Below are 16769 nucleotides of genomic sequence, written 5' to 3'. Positions count from 1 at the left end.
ACTGTATTTCTGAGGCCGGCGTTGAGGGCGGCGGGCCCTCGCATGCGACAGGATGTGCTCCTCTTGATGTGACGGCGCGTCTCTGCAGAGAGGATGCGAGCTTATTATGGCCCCCATGTGGAGCTGGTTTGAAGGTGTCAGACAAGACAGAGGTACGTCATCCTGCCCCGCTGAATTATGGGCCGAGCTCATCTTTGATCTGACAGGCAGGCAGGCAGAACCCCCCCCCTTCCCTTCTCTCTCTCCCTGTCTGGATTTCTGTGCTTCTCTCTCTCTCTCACTACATTTCACTCTCAGTGTTGGATGAGATTTGCAGAAAACTCCTCCCGACATCACACGGGTCAGGAGATTAGATTGACCTTTGACGGCCACAGATTTGTTGTAGTTTGAGTTTGGTTCAGTGCAATTGAATACAAATGTGGAGACTTGGACATTCACATGCACAGGTGGATCGTCCAGCATCTACATTTGGTTAAAGTGAAATATGATCAGAAATTCCTCCGTCTGAAAATGCTTGGTTATCGTTGCCTAAAGCTTGTAGAGTGAATGGAAAGAGACCTGAGCAGGGGCCCCTCCTGTGTGTGTGTGTGTGTGTGTGTGTGTGTGTGTGTGTGTCCAGCCGTCCTCACATCAGGCGCTGTGCACCATCACAAGTCAGAGCCGCCTTCCCTTGGGCACACACACCGGCCTCCTGCAGCTGAGACACGGAGCACAAGGTCAAGGGGCATAATCAGGGAAAGTGTGTGTGTAAGAGTGTGTGTGAGAGAGTGAGCGAGAGAGATGCACACTACTTATGTACTCCGGCATACACCTATTTGAACATGCCTCTCTATGGGCTGCACGTGTGAAACATTACCTTGTAGTGAGTGGGATCCATGCAGCAGAGGAACAGTAACAGCACTCTGACCCGCTCTGAGGGATGCCAGGCTCGGAATGAAAGAGTCCTGGCACCGAGTGAAAGTAGTGTGACAGTCGCCATTACCACTGGAACCCCCAAACACAGAGCAGGCCGGGTTCACCACCGGCCAGCAGGCAGCCAGCAGCTCTGAGAGGGGAAAAGGCAGAAACCAGAAGGTCCCGGTACCAGCAGAGAGAGAGAACACTCACATGGGGCTCGGTTCCATCTCACCGACATCAACATGAGCAAACACATTCAAAGAGGTTTGATTCTTATGAGATCAGGCTGCAGTGGTGTGTTTAATTATTTAAATGAATCAAATTACGTCTTCATAAGATGCAATAACTCAAAAAGTCTCCAGAAATATTTATATATTGGACTTTGTCATACAAAAAAAATAAATCACCTAAGATTTTAGTTTAAAAATTATGAGAAACGTTAAATTGAGTGGTTCCACATCGTTAAGAGTTAATTTTGTATTTTTTTTAAATAAGAAATAACACACCACAGCCTCTTTCTTGGTGAGATATTTTAGATTTTAACTCATCAAATTAACTCTGAAGAAGATGGAGCTAAAACATCGGACACACATGAACTCAGACTGTTTGTGAGTCGCTCTGTGCGTCCATCGCGCTGCTCTATAATCTGCTCCACCTGCGCCGCTCCGCTCAGTGCAAAAACGACACGACTGGTGAAGAGGAGGGCGAGTGATGATGAAGAGGAGGGCGCACGGACATATAAGGGTTCCTCGGTTAGATGTTGTTTGACTTCCACATTAGAGGAGCTGTGAGAGCGTTCAGACCTGTGACTCGATTAGAGATCAAGCCGGTTTGATTTCTCTCCTCTGTAGCCCGATCAGCCTGCAAGAGAGAAGGAACGAACACACACACACACACACACAAATCCACCAAAAGTTTTAGGCAAAATCTACAGGGAACTGTAATCAGTTAGATTAATTAATTTTATTCATGAGATAATATCCCAATGAATTCCTCATAATTTCAAAACTTTTTTCTTTTTCAAATACACGTAAAGTTTGATGATGGAAATAAAACTTACGCAAATCGGAAAAACTCAATGGAAAAGAAAACAATGGAACAAAAAGTGACTTTGCTTCATTGAAGACGAAAAAAAGTTCCCTGTTTCAGTCGTGTGTGTGTGTGTGTGTGTGTGTGTGTGTGTGTATGTGTGTGTAACCTTATCCTGGTCCCTCCCGCCTCTGCTGAGCGGGCCAATCCGGGCCGCGGACCGACTCCCCCTCCGCTCTGTGAACTATTTAGCATCTGAAACTGGGATAAAGTTTCCAAAAAATTTAAGGAAAAACTTCCTGCGAGGAGAAGAGAAGCGTTGCCAAGCTTCAGACAGAGAAGGAGAAGCAGAAGAAGCAGCAGCCTCCTCTTCACCCGAGGCTGAGTCTTCCTCACATCGCTCCATCATCTGGACGGATATTATTCATTTTGTAATCACGGCTTCTCAGGTGGACTCCGTGTTTTCCTCCGTGTCGCTGCGGTTGTTTAAGGCCGAGATGGAGGAAGAGGGCTCCGACTCTCCGCTCTCCCCCGCCGAGAGTCTGGCGAGCAGCGACGAGGAGCTGGACCGGCAGCCGAAGCGTTTCCCGAGGAAGAGGAGGCACAGCAAGAAGTCCTGCGGAGACAGCAGCAGCAGCAGCCCGGGTGACGGCACGGGCAAACGGGGTAAGAAGCCAAGTCCGAGCAGCAATCAGTCCTACGAGGAACTGCAGAACCAGCGAGTCCTGGCCAACGTGCGGGAGAGACAGAGGACTCAGTCCCTCAACGAGGCCTTCTCGTCCCTGAGGAAGATCATCCCCACGCTGCCGTCTGACAAACTCAGCAAGATCCAGACGCTGAAGCTCGCGTCCCGGTACATAGACTTCCTCTGCCAGGTGCTGCAGAGCGACGAGATGGACTCCAAGATGTCCAGCTGCAGCTACGTAGCGCACGAAAGACTCAGTTACGCGTTCTCCGTGTGGAGGATGGAGGGAGCCTGGTCCATGTCCGCGACCCACTAGCGCCCAGAGGAGGAGGAGGAGGGGGACCAGGGCAAAGCCAAAGCGGTGGGTAACAGAGACACTAGGAGACATTAAGAGGGACTGAGACAGAGAGACATAAAGAGGAGCTGAGACAGAGAGACAGAGGGGAGTAAGATAGAGAGACAGAGAGGACTGAGACAGATAAAGGGAGAACTGAGACAGACATTAAGACAGAGACACAGAGAGGACAGACGGAGATACAGGGAGGACTGAGAGAGATAAGAGAGGACTAAGACAGACATTAGCAGCAGAAATAAAGAAAACATGGGAAGAAACCAAACCAAAGCAGAACAAACTCAATAATACTAAATGTATGTAGATGTCTGTCCCACACATATGAACAGTGTGTGTGTGTGTGTGTGTGTGTGTGTGTGTGTGTGTGTGTGTGTGTGTGTGTGTGTGTGTGTGTGTTGGAGTAAGATATTCACATATACTAACTGAGTACACAAACTACACAAACATGGCATGTGACACACAATGTCACCTGTGGCACCTTGGAGCTTCTTCATCCATCTACACACACACATACTCACACCTTCAGGCTGAGCGGCTATGTTTTTGCGTTAAGAGTTAAATGTCTCTACACTGGATACACACCGGCTTCGGCCTCCCTGCTGTTTGCTTTAAAGTGTGAGTTCTTACACCAGAACACAACAGTCACCATATCACGGGTTTGGGTCGGTATGAGCAGGAGGAGGTCTGGATCAGAACCTGTAACCTGCTCAGGACTCGTTTCTAGTCGCGGATCCAAACAGCTGTTCAGGCAGTATAAGGACAGATTGACTAGTGGATGGATAAAATGTGGACAGACTGGGATGACAGTGTGTGTGTGTGTGTGTGAGAGAGAGATTGGAGCACATAGAACACAGTAGATATTAAACTTGGAGGCCATCAAGAATATGAAATTACAGTAAATATGACTAATAAATAGCTGTAATGAATGATTTAAAGATAGTTTGTCGCCTGGAGTTGCTCCTCTTTACGTATTTTACTGGCCAGTGAGTTATTGGAGGAAGTGTGTGTGCGTGTCTGTGTGTGTGAGGGGGTGTTTGATCTTCACGGTGACCTGTGAACCCCGCAGGAGCACACACACACACACACACACACACACACACACACACACACACACACACACACACACATAAACAACACTGATCCTTTAGTTTAGAGTGATTGCATGCAGGGTTTGTTTGTTTCTCTGTTGTCTTATAAACAAGCTTCATTATAGTGATTTGAGCCGATTTGAAGGTTTTCTTGTTCCTCTGAAGCCAAACCACCAAACAGTCACGCTGCCACTTTAACTCTCTGTTTGATTGACCGGCCAGAAATGTAAAGGAGAAGAACAAAAACCTCTAAAACACCAGTTACACAATTATAAAGACCTGAGAAACTCTAGATTTTCACACACACACACACACACACACACACACACACACACACACGGATTGAACTGAAATGTCAATGTTATTAAAATGTATCAATTCTTGAAAAATAATTGTAAATCTTCCCTATACATTTCTGTAATAACTTTGAGATTAATATTTCTTAGTTAAATTGTATTTAAATCTGTAATTATTAAAGTTATTTGCTTGTGAGCATCTAAATGTAAAGTTCCTCCATAGATTTAACTCATTATGATTGATAGTGATGTTGATGCTCAGTGTGATGCCTGACGCTGTTTTCTTCCTCTGCAGACTGTTTACTTCTGAAGACCTGATGAAGAGTTTTGAAGACCCATCGACCTCAGAGCCTCAGAGACAAGTAATGTGACAACGACTACAAACTCTCGGGAGTGTTTGGGACGCTTTTCCTCTGGAGCTGGTGTGTGTGTGTGTGTGTATGTGTGTGTGAGCTGGTGTGAGGCAGTTCTCGGCCTTAAATCCGCCTTACAATGAGATATCTTTGTTTGTTTTTCAAAGACTTTAAGCCAAAGTATAAGTTGATCTATAGATGCATATTGTACATATCTGCCTCCTATAAAGGGACCAATGCAATCTGACAGTCATTGGCTGCTTTGATTGATTTCACAGACTTTCCTTATAAGTCTCCGTCCAATGTACATTTTTGCTTATTTATTAAAACACATATTTTTGAAGGAAATGTTCGATTCTTCCTCATTTGTCTTTCACGTTTAGATGTGCAGATCAACCATCTCAGTCATTAACGGATGTTTTTGTTCCTCTGCTGGGTTCGAATCCCCCTTTTTTCCACTCTGAACACGGACCATAAAACACGCAGCTTCATTAGGAGCAACAACAAATCCAAGCCGGTTTCAAACTCGCACACATGTGAAAGTGTTTGGTGCTGTAATCGTGTCGCCTGTTGAGCCTGGAAACGGCAAATAGCAAAGATTGGGACCAAACATAAAAAACATTCATCCCGGCCGAGATGCGATCTAAACACTGAAAGGAGCTCATTGTTACACAGGCTGGTTCTATATGGCTGCTTTTAAAGCTATTACTGTAAATAAACGCGCTCTTAAAAAGCTCTATAATGATTGTTTTTCTTTTTTTAACGACTATACTAAAGCGTCACGGCGCGCTGGGGGAGAATGTGGGCTGCGATCACGTTTTTAGAACGAGTTAAAAGGTGGAAAACTGCGCCGCTAAACACACATCAGAGCCCGTAAACACAACACAACGTGACGAGTCCACCTCCAGGCTGCGGGATCTGCGCATGCGCATGAGCGTCCGGCTAAACACCTGTGAGAAGCCGTGTGATCCTGCTGCTGCTGTGCGATGACGTATGACGAACGTTGGATTATTGCAGTGAATCCTGCATTTTTTTTATCAATATAGGGACTCAATCAATTGACAAAGACAAAATAAAAAATAAATAAAAGACAAAAATGTATTAAAATTAAGAGTTTACTTCACATTCAAGAGTTTGTATAAAAATATAATTTTCCAATATTTTTTTTGAAACATTTTCAGCTATCAGCCAAAGTTATACTCGATCGTAGTATACAATAAAGAATACATTAGTATAAAAGAATAGTTTGATATTATATTTATAGCTGTTGGGGGGCTCACAGTCACATCAGAGAGTGACGTCATCCTATAACACAAACACTCCAATTAATGTGATAGTGTCAGTAGATTACTTTCTCATTCACTAAGTCAGATTTTGGTTGTTTTTGACTAAAGGAGCCTCAGACCGGCTCAGAGGTCCACAGGCCTGCATGTTGGCACGGTGGTCTCTGCTGGTGTTGGGCAGCCCGGCAGATCCATAGGGGCCCTGTTTGATACCCGCTCATTATCCCAGGCCCTCACAGCTGAGCAGAGAGCAGAATCACCCGGGGGCCACTGCTCCAGCGGTGCGAGAGATCCAGATGTTTCCCGTAAAAAATCAAGACGGAAAAAGCTACAAAAATTTAATTTGCAGTAAAAAAAGGGAATAAAGCGAACGTTTACGCTCTGTGCAGCTCAAACAGTATTCAGGGATACGTGTGCTTCACTCAAAACCCCAAAAGGTTTGGACCAGAACACTTTGGAGGTTGATGTCGGTTTGATCTTTTCTGGTGTGTGTGTGTGTGTGTGTGTGTGTGTGTGTGTGTGTGTGTGTGTGTGTGTGTGTGTGTGTGTGTGTGTGTGTGTCCAGCTGCCACCACATAAAGCAGCACCTCTATTAAAGCATTATTCAGACTTCAGGGATGGTTCTTTCTCTCTCTCCACGTGATCAAACGCAGGTTGAACTCGACAAACAGACGCAACAATATTCACCGTCCTCGTTGGGAAAAGAGTTATGGATATTTTTCAGCTCAGTCATGTGCAAATTACTCACTTTTACCGGAAGGATCTGACCACATTTTAACAGTTTGTTTCCAGCACAAAATGAAAACGCCCATGAAATCCAATCATCTCCTCAGCACGGCACTCAGCTCACACATTTATCAAACAGCAACAATGAGCTTGGCCTCGTGTTTTAGACACGGACAGTTTTGGACATCACCCACGATTCAGAAAATTCCTGGAATTTTGTTCCTTTGAAAATAAATAAATAAATCAAACTGCAGTCACAATCACATTGTCCTCTTTGCTGAAGCCTACAAACATGTTTATATCTGTATATCTATTTTTCATAGACAAACAGGTGCTGAATGATCTATAATGGTGAGTGGAGCCTCCAGAAATGCACAGAAAGAATAAGACTTCTTCCCTCCTTAACATAGAAAATAATTTATAAATGAATTTGTCTAATACATGCACAGACACCAGGAACCCAAAATGACTACACAATAAATCTTGACGCACGTGTTGTGACACAAGTGACAAGTGGGAGCGTACAATGTACACAAATCTGTAAAATCTGGCCGAGGCTGAACTGTGGATAAGAAGATTCTGTCCCTTTTCTTTGCCTCTCCTTCATTCCATCACTTAATCAGGGTTCCTAAGATTTTGATCCCACACAGAAGAGCCCTGCTGCCTCCTCACCCGGCCTCAGGGCTGCTGCTGCTGTTTGGTTCCTAAGCCTCTGTGTCTCCAGAGAGGAGCCGCACGCTCCGGCTAAGCCTCTCACTCTTGTTGGGGGGAGGAAACATTAGTAATTTACTTGGCTGATCTGCGGCCTTCAGTCACAGAGAAAACAGAACTCTCAGTCTGTGTCACATCAGGAGGTGAACTCACAGTATCATGGTGCTCAAACTTTGGGACAGGACCACGGAGGCCTCACCAGGGTACCCCCCAAATCACTATCATGAGTCTCACAACTTCGGTGACAAGTTCATAGGTCGTGTTTGCTCCCGTCATCATATTCACACGTACCTTCCTGCTCATCCGGATCAAGATGCGATTTTTCCTCAGCTCTCCTTTTTGTAAGATCGATGTGTCATGTTATTGTTGTTGACGTCGCCATCTTCACCATCATCACTCCTCCATCAGGTTTTCTGCAGGACTCTGGAGTGTAAGTGGACAGCAAAGTGTAGGTTAATGACAGTAAAGTGGATGTAAACATCACAAATATGTAACTTTTGTATTAACTTTTGTATAAAGGTGATGATGAAACATGGGTTTGAGGTCTCACCTCCGTCCAAGCATTGCAACATCTTCCTCACTGTGGCCTGTGAAACCTGACTCGTCTCCAGGCAAAGGGGCATGTGGGTATGTGTGTGGGGCGACACACACACACACAGATCACACACATCTCCTCGTTCCCCCCTTTTGCTCTTCATTAGCAGCGGCGATGACCACAGAGGTCAGTAGAGGTCGGCGGGTCACGTCATCGTCGGGAGATGACTTTCTCACACACTCATCTTTGTTTTCACTCCCATCATGGGTTCTGTGTGGCCCAGGCTCAGGAGGGGGATCGGGTATGAGCGTGGGTCCAAGGGGAGGGAGCTGCTGTGATCTCACCTGGATACCACTCAAATCTGATTTAAAACATTTACTTCAAACATTTACTGCAGTAATATTTATATTTTTTCATTCGGTTTCAAAGCTTAACACCACTTATCTTCAGTTATTCTCTCCATGTAGTGACACAAGCTTCTACTTTCAGGCTTGCAGACAGTTATGGGGACCCCCTAGTGGCCAGACTCTGACACAACAACACTGCAGCCTCATGTTTTCTGCAACTGTTTGTTACATTTAAACATAAAAAAAGCAAACATACGCTTTCAAAAACAGCAAAGAAAAAAATCTCATGTTCAGCTTTGCTCCCTTACATAAACATTTCAAATTTATCTTTCACTTCAGTCGTGGCTCATTCTTGTGCTACAGTCAGACAGTCAGGGTTCATTTAATCACAAAATGCAGCAAAAGTCAACAACCAGCAGAACAATTTCTTAGATTTTTAGATGGAGTCGATAAATGGAAGTTAACTAAACTAAGACCTGCTTCACTTGTTCATGTTGCTTTTGTTCATTCTTCCTGACGTCCTAATGTTTTCCTTATGATTCACCATACAGAACAAAACATTGAATATTTACCAGCATAACGGGGCCGCGGGGGGATGGAGGTGGTAAATCCTCTGGTATTCCTCTCTGCTGCCTCTACTTTGGATCTGGCCTCTCACAGAGGTGATAGGTCGCCATTATAATTCAGTCTAACGCAACAGGAATAAATTGTGGCTTCATTTCCTGCTCCACGGTTTGTTTTCTGGTGCCTGTTTGAAGAGATTGTGGGGAATTCATGTGGAAAACACGAGCAAAGTCAACTATTATGTTCACATACAAACAGTTACTATGATGATGATACGGATCAGATCCTGCTTTTGTAGGAGTGTTGGATAGTGAGTCAGTAACATGCAATGCAGAGATTTATATTAACAATTTAGAAGAAATTGGAACAAGAAATGCACAAAAATGGAATTAATACTCAACATTCTACAAATCTATGAGTTTGTAAGATTGCCTCCACTCATGACTCAATCAGTGGGAGGCATGACAGAGACTGGATAGTTTTCATAGGTGCCTAAAGGCATCGATTTGCATCAGAATTTCAACAAAATCTACAAAAAGTAACATACTGCAGGTTGAAAGGTGGAAATGGAGGTCTGTCTGTACTGAGACACGTGTGTGTGTCTGTGTGTGTATCTAAGCATGAGGCCGAGTTATTCTCCTTCCCTACACATTCCTTTGACAGACCTCCAGGACATCATGTAGGTCATTTTTCCAGACTTGACACGGTGCCATCACAAGCCAGGAAACTTGTTTTCAATTGTCTTATACAGCTGTTGCGCCCCAAGAGCAATAAAACTGAATTCAGTGTGTAAAATCGGTGTAGTCACTTTAATGAGCTCACAACAGGAAAGTCGGCAATTGAGGAAATGTGCGTAAAGCCTACTTAAAAGGAAATGGATTTACATGCCAACATGGATTCAGTGTAATCTTGGTCTATTACCGTTTGTTAATGTCGATTTATACCAATTGAGCCGTTAACATGCATGTGAGCAAACCGACAGATTGACCTTTGCTTTGTTGTTTGTCCTGTGAACACCCAAGCTGACAGCGACACCGCTGGAGTGTTATGTTTAACTCCCCCACAGCCTCACGTCTCCGTCCACCCCACTGTGAGGACTTCACCCCGTCAGTGTCAGCGCAGCCTCAACACCAGACTAAACACGACAAGCAAGACAAGCAAACGCTACGCAGCTTTTCAAACACACTCCGGATCACGAGTCCCAACCAGACTGGCACAACACCCGACGGAAAGAACAGGGAATGGACAGCAGACCGCTCATGTATACTTCCATTGTTTCTGAATCCATGCTCGGATTGAAATAAATTGAGGAAAAGTGGAGGTGGAAATGCTGAATTGGTCCAGAATCGTGTCAGGGATGAACCAAAGCTTTTCCAATTCTAACTGCAGTGTTTGGGACATGGCAACATCATCTAGCTCCTAATAAGTTGAGACACACGTTCAGCCCTGATGCGTCAAATTCAGTCTAATTGCTCATGTTGATGTTAAACAGAGGCAAGGAGAAGAAGCATTTCAAAGGGGGACCGAGCGCTGGCGTAAATGTGTTTGGCGTAAATCAACAGAGATTCTAATAAGTCTGATCTGTAATTAGTATTGCTCATCATCTATGCAGCTGCGCAAACCCTTATAGCTATTTAGCGCCAAGCCTGTAATTAAAAAACACTGTGGAAGAGCAAAAGCCGAGAGGATGAGCCCTCGAATTCGGTCGGCTTGATAATGACAGAGAGAACCGAGGAACGGAGGAGGCGGCGAGAAGATGAGCGAGGAAAAGGAGCCGCCACAGACCAGAGCGTCACTGCGGGGGGGAACGAGCTGCGTGATGGAAGAGGGGGGTTTCCCAGATTTCAATTCCGACCCACATTTACAGGCCTTTATTGTGGGAACGGGACGACCCGTCTTGTGGGCTGGACTACAGAAGGGGGGAAAAGTTCAACTAGCGGGGCTCCACCTTTCCTCTGCTTTGACCTCACTGAGAGGTCAGAGGTCACACGTCCCTGCAGAGAAGGCAGGACGCAGATGTGGATGGCAACGATGAGCCTTAAAGGTGACGAAGAGCCCAGCATGCCATCGGCGCGGTCGTTACAGCCGAACCCGAGCCGCCGGGCACATTCCTCCTCTTTATGTCACCTTATTGAATCTGTGAGGCTTTGTCACCATCAGTGCGACGGTAAATATTGTCCCTCATGTGTGCGTTTACACTCACATGGAGCCAGAGACGCCCGGCCTATTCAAGCTGCCGTTCACACAAACCTCCCTAGATTTATGAACATTCTGTCCAGCTCACAAAGGCGGCGCTGTTATTTGCGCCGTCTCCTGAAAATCAGACTTTTGACAGTAGAGGAGGAGGTTCCGTTTGTTTAAAGGGGATCTACAGCAGCCGCGGGGCTGTTTGCATTTGAAATGTTGTCCAAGCATTTCTTCTACTGCCACAAGAGATTCGCTTTTGTTTATTTGGACACCAGCGCCAACCTTTGACCTTTCTAAATGCCTGGTTAATCCTGGTCTAAGCTACTGTTGGGTCCTTGCTGCAATGCCTGCAATGCCTGCAACGCTGCCTCCTACTGGACTGAAGCAGCAAAGACGAGCACTGACAAGATGCTGAAAAATAGAGGATGGGAGAAAATGTGCTCTTGTTATTGTTTGTATCAGTGTGTGTGTGTGTGTGTGTGTGTGTGTGTGTGTGTGTGTGTGTGTGTGTGTGTGTGTGTTTCCTTTCTATCATGCAATGGCAACCGACACTAAACCCTCCCCAGCATTAGAAAACCACATCCATTTTTCCAAAACAATACTTTATATTGCAGATGTCAAAGACAACATATTAGAGCAAAGGTTCCCAAGAAAAATGTACTATTTCTGTAACAATGAACAATTCAATAACAAAAAGAATATGCATTTTATACAGATGTAAACCTAGAAGTGTTTTGTTTGTGAACCACAGTGGTCATAAAGAGAAAACTGGCTTCATTAGTGGAATGGACGACCACAACAGTGACACACACACACACGCAGCGGGCGCTCTGGATGGATCAGTCCAGATCATGACAAAGCAAACGTCCACCAATCCCTCGCCGGTATAAAAACAGTGGCTCTATTCTGATGTCACTGCACACAAACTGTACCTGCCCCTTTAAAACAAACACATTTCTACATAAATACAGTCAAATCTATCCTTTGTGTTACAAGTGCTAGATATTTTTTTCTGTTTTTTTGTGAAACATTCAGGTTGGATGAGTCCATCAGTAAAAGCAAATCTGACAAACACGGATAACGAAAAATAAAACCCAAAACATTAAATGAAGTCAGGGAGACATTTTTGCATACAGTGGAAGTACTAATGTCCTTCAGTGCTCTATCCATTGTGCAGATATGTGGCGGGGGACAAACGGGACAGACAGGTAGGCAGTGCATGCAGTTATGAATCATGCAGAGTCCAACCAGGCCACCTAAATAAACAGGCAGCTCTAAAGGGCCTGGCCTGGACTGAAGCAATAAGCTCGGGGCTCAGATATGTAAAACAAAAAAGATATGTTCCCCTCCTCGAAAAAAGAATGGAAATTATAACAAAACGGAATGTTGCTTGCTTTTCTTCTTAGTGGACATTGTGTGAAGACAGAGCTGTGAAGACGGGCGGTCAGAAAGGCCAGACGGTGCTAGTTTTGGCTCCGTTTGAGAAACCCAAAGCAATATGAAAGGCTCATGGCTGCTGCTCAGACTGGCACTGCTGTGGGAATGTTTCATACTGAATCCCAGTAAAAGGACACAGAGAAGAGCGTATTCATATAGAACCGGGACAAGATTATTATATGATTAGAATGGTGAAGGGAGGCCAGGAGCGGAACTCGTAAAGGTCGCAGTGTGCTTCATTCCACGCAAGCTTGTTTAACTCAAATCCACAGGGTGGCGCGTTTATACCTTTTCGCCCACAACGGAAGGTGGAGTGAAAAGCCCGTCATCATACAGAGGGGAGGGGCAGGTGTGTGGGGGGTGTTTGTATGAGAAGGTTGTTTCTGGTTGAATTCTGAGTCAACATTATAAAAGGATGATATAAATGGGAATAACAGCGCACACTTTCAGTTTCACTTCACTCTATGGATTGCAGCAGAGTTGGAAAGTTACATTTTTACCCAGACCCCGCCCCGCCCCCCCACACACACTAAATTGACTTATATCTCTACCTCCCATCTCTCCACCAGGCGTGTTGGATGAAGCACACTGCAGGCCTTAAATATGACAAACTTTCAGCGTGGCATGCAGATGTTATGAGATACATAACTGTCCCCCACACACACACACACACACACACACACACACACACACACACACACACACACACACACACACACACACACACACACACACACACACACACACACACACACACACACACACACACACCTGCCTGCACGTGCTCATTGATGAAGGAGATTACTCATGTGACCGGATGATGAATTTAATGGAATGTTCATTTAAATTAAGACTGTGGACATTTGGCCAGATAAGAACATAAGTAATGACGGTCTACAGTCATTGTTAAAGCCTATCACAGTGATTTAATGTAGGCAGAGGGGAACAGCGTGACCACATTTCAATTCACATCCACCCATCCTAGCAGAAAAAGTGCAGAAAAGCACAAAGATATTAGGAGGAGGGTGAACTTGTAAACCTTTAAGGAGAAGAAACGCGTGCCAGATCACAACATGGGTCACTGTTGGAGTTTGTTTGGATGCAATATTAAACCTATTCAAATTTAATGGTGAGCCAAAATTCATGTTTATCTACAAAGACTCTGCATCTTTAGAAACGTTTAACATTTAAGAGGGGGAACAGCGTGAATGTGTGCATGTGAATACGTGTAGGCGACACACATCACAGTGCTATAGCATTAATGACATTAAAAGCAAAAGCTAGTTCTGTCAGTATTGAAACACAATGAGACAACTAATAAGATGCTACGCAACATGCGACCAAATGTAACAAGAGACAGTAAATGCTGCCTTAAAGGGTATTTTAAGACCCAAGGAAATAGCAATACCAACTTCAAAAACAAGATCATAATATTTCATTTTATATATAATATACTTAACTCTTTTATATATATAAATCTACTATGAACAGACAGTAAATACACAATAGTTCATTATACAAAGTAGAAATATCTGCGGCCCTGCCCTCCCACAAAACCCCCCCCAAAAACACAGTCATGTAATGTCCACAAGAAGCAGAGTAAGAACCTTCCCGTGTTGTGAAGTAAGTCAGCTGTACAATGTAACAGAGGGACAGAGAGGGGAAAGCAGGAACGCACCTCGAAAAAGTACAAAAGTCAAGCAAAGAACGAGAACAGGAACGAGAACAGGCAAAGAATTGACAAAACGTCAGTCGTTGACAAATGTGTGGCAGGAAAAACCCAGAAGAAGAATGTCCTGTGTAGAGTAAACAACAGCTCACGGACAAAAATACCAGAAATGTGATTTGGTCACGGATGAGAGAAAGGTGGCTGGTGGTAGTTACCCAGAGGCCTAAACACAAGTTTAAGGATGGTTACAGACGGAACAGGAAGCCGATAGGTTGGTGTGTCGCAAAACCCACCCCCGTCCAGGACCATTCATTTGTATAACGCAAATGACACTGAATACAAACAGTTAGAAAAGCTGATTTCCTGGCTGGTGCAGACTGGCTAGCGAGTAATTAGAAACCCTGAATCTCAGATGATGGTTCATTCTCGAGATTCTGAGCTTCTTGTGCCATTACTGGCCCCAAAGTAAGAGTGACGGTTATCAAAAAACAGTGTAAACATTTCCATACTTACTGTCAATAAAGTGACCCAACGGGTGAAAAAGAGGTCAGCTTTTGCCTCCGTGTGTGTGTGTGTGTGCAGATGTATGAACACCTGCCTGATAGCACCTGGTGATTGGTTAGCAGATGTGCTAAACGAGGAGTAACTTGATGTTGAAGTAGCTGTGAGAGCCTATGCGCTCCTGAACAACCCTCCAAAAAAATCTTAGATGGTACGGTTCTAGTCACATGGGGTTGTGTTCAAACCCTGGTGGATGTCATTTTCTCCATCCAGACTTATGAACACCACCAAAGCTCCCTGCTCACCTTGTTGTTAATAAATGTTTGCTCAACATTTGATGCTTTGTCCGAGTGATGAAATGTAAATGTAAATGTGTCGCTCCTGTCTCATACACAACGCAAAGCTCAGACGACTTGATTTCAGCTGTGATTTTTTATTTCTAGGCAAACATTTCTAATTGCCGTTACAGCTTGTTGCCGACGCTTGTTAAGTCAGGGTAGTTTATCGACATGTCCTGACAAGTCATCTGACGCTTCCTCCCAGAGTCTAACATTAATATGGTCAAACTGTTCTGGTCAAACATTTGGACCAACACGTCCCTAGAATGGCAATGAGCAACAGACTCCTCCATGATCTGTCTCTCTACCCTTTGTTCCCCCTTTGTTCCTGTACAAAATGGTGTTTCCTGTAAAAAAATAAAATCGACTTCACACAGTGTGGACCGCAGTCTAGTTTTCAGAAGTCCGGCTGAACTCGTACAGTGCATGCTATTTAACACTTCCAATGTGAGGTGAACCCTATGTGGAAAGAGAAACATAAACCACCCGCAACTTGCTTCTGAACTAAACCAACCCCAACCGAGTGAATGCCTGTGTTGCTGGGAACTACCGTCCAAGCAGAGATAAAAAATGAGGGGGAAACAGGGAGATGGAGGGGGAGTAGGTCGGTTACAGGGAATTATGGGTTAAACATGCCGAGGAGATCCAGTCTATGTGCCAACAACATGCACGCACTGAAAGTCCTGCCATGGTACAAAATGTCTAGCAGAAGACGCCTCATTCCAAAAACCTGTTTTAAGGCAAATCTCTAAGTAGAGTTCAACAAGAAAATCCATCAGGTTTGAAAAAAAGGCACAAACGCGCTGTCTTTTGCCCTCGGTCCTTTTGGATTCATCCATCAAATCCACTGAGGGAAATGAAAAAAATCAATGTTTTGCTTTTTTTCCTGTTCATCCATACATCTTCAAAGTGGAGCAGGAACGATCCCTCCTCGCAATCAGCTCAGGCATTTTTACAAGAGACAGCCGGACGATCGGGATAAAGCAAAGACAGGACGATAAGAGAGGAGATGACAGCAGATCATCTGTTTATGGTTCCGGTGGAGTGATCATCCGTCTGGCGGTGCAGGCTGTCATTACGGGACAGCGCCGCCATTTTCCAAGATCTCCAAAAGATGACGAGAGGCATTCAACGGTGATCGCTCCGAGCACCGTCCTTCAGTAAATGCAGTGAGCCTTCGTCTTTGTCTCCTTCCTCGCAACGTTTGCCCACTGTGCACGGTCCCAGCCCATGGACAGATGCCAACTTGATGTGGCACAGGGCGAGACACAGGGACTTACATCAAAACTGCTATGTGATTGGTTGGAGGACACCGTGAGAGATGAAGACTGGACTGAGTGGTCAAAGTCTGAAGATGTTTGCTTACATAGCTTCCTCTTCCATTGGCTCCTCCTCAGCCCTGGGGAAGACACAGCATAATGTACTTATCTGTGTACAATCACAGTATTATTCTACTCAAGTACCGACTATGACGTAACACACCTGTAGTTAAACATTTCAAGCATATATTTAATCGTAATCATGTGATGGGAAGCTTTAACATGCACCAGTGTGGACAGTGACCTACTCAACATACTTTTTCCCCACGTGCTTGCTGGCAACAGACAAGGAAGCCATGGCGGTGACGGTCTCAGTTTCCTCTTTTTCTTGCTTAAGAGATTCACTCAAAGAGCAGCCGACGATGGAGGCGGAGCGCTGCAGCGAGCGCCAGTATTTACCTACAACAGATGAGGACAGGGTTTATAATCAATAAATACGGTACAGTATCAAT

General features: G+C 44.8%; 2 protein-coding genes across 4 annotated transcripts in view; one reads left to right on the top strand and one right to left on the bottom strand.

The window, feature by feature from the left end:
* Positions 1-2296: 2296 nt before the first annotated feature.
* twist2 lies at positions 2297-5433 on the top strand. The gene is made up of 2 exons (XM_076161890.1): positions 2297-2972; positions 4643-5433. Exon 1 carries the CDS (start codon positions 2424-2426, stop codon positions 2925-2927), a length of 504 nt encoding a protein of 167 aa, XP_076018005.1. The 5' UTR covers positions 2297-2423; the 3' UTR covers positions 2928-2972; positions 4643-5433.
* A 6217-nt stretch (positions 5434-11650) lies between these two features.
* The window catches only part of hdac4 (histone deacetylase 4), a 93644-nt gene continuing 88525 nt past the window's right edge, over positions 11651-16769 (bottom strand). For all 3 annotated transcript variants that reach the window (XM_076161911.1, XM_076161912.1, XM_076161913.1), the window contains 2 exons: positions 16575-16716; positions 11651-16397 (listed from right to left, as the gene is read on the bottom strand). In XM_076161911.1, the coding sequence (XP_076018026.1) occupies positions 16361-16397; positions 16575-16716 (179 nt within the window). In that variant the 3' untranslated portion in view covers positions 11651-16360. The remainder of the gene's footprint in view (positions 16398-16574; positions 16717-16769) is intronic.

Source organism: Genypterus blacodes, unplaced genomic scaffold (assembly GCF_046128005.1).
Source record: "Genypterus blacodes isolate CSIRO-AG114 ecotype Tasmania unplaced genomic scaffold, CSIRO-AGI_Gbla_v1 ptg000118l_1, whole genome shotgun sequence".
NCBI classification, from domain to species: domain Eukaryota; kingdom Metazoa; phylum Chordata; class Actinopteri; order Ophidiiformes; family Ophidiidae; genus Genypterus; species Genypterus blacodes.
The sequence above is the reverse complement of the archived record's forward strand: the minus strand, read 5'-3'. Positions and strand labels throughout refer to the sequence as shown.

Excerpts from the sequence above, each read along its gene's own strand:
- twist2 (XM_076161890.1), top strand. The coding sequence starts at position 2,424 with ATGGAGGAAGAGGGCTCCGACTCTCCGCTCTCCCCCGCCGAGAGTCTG.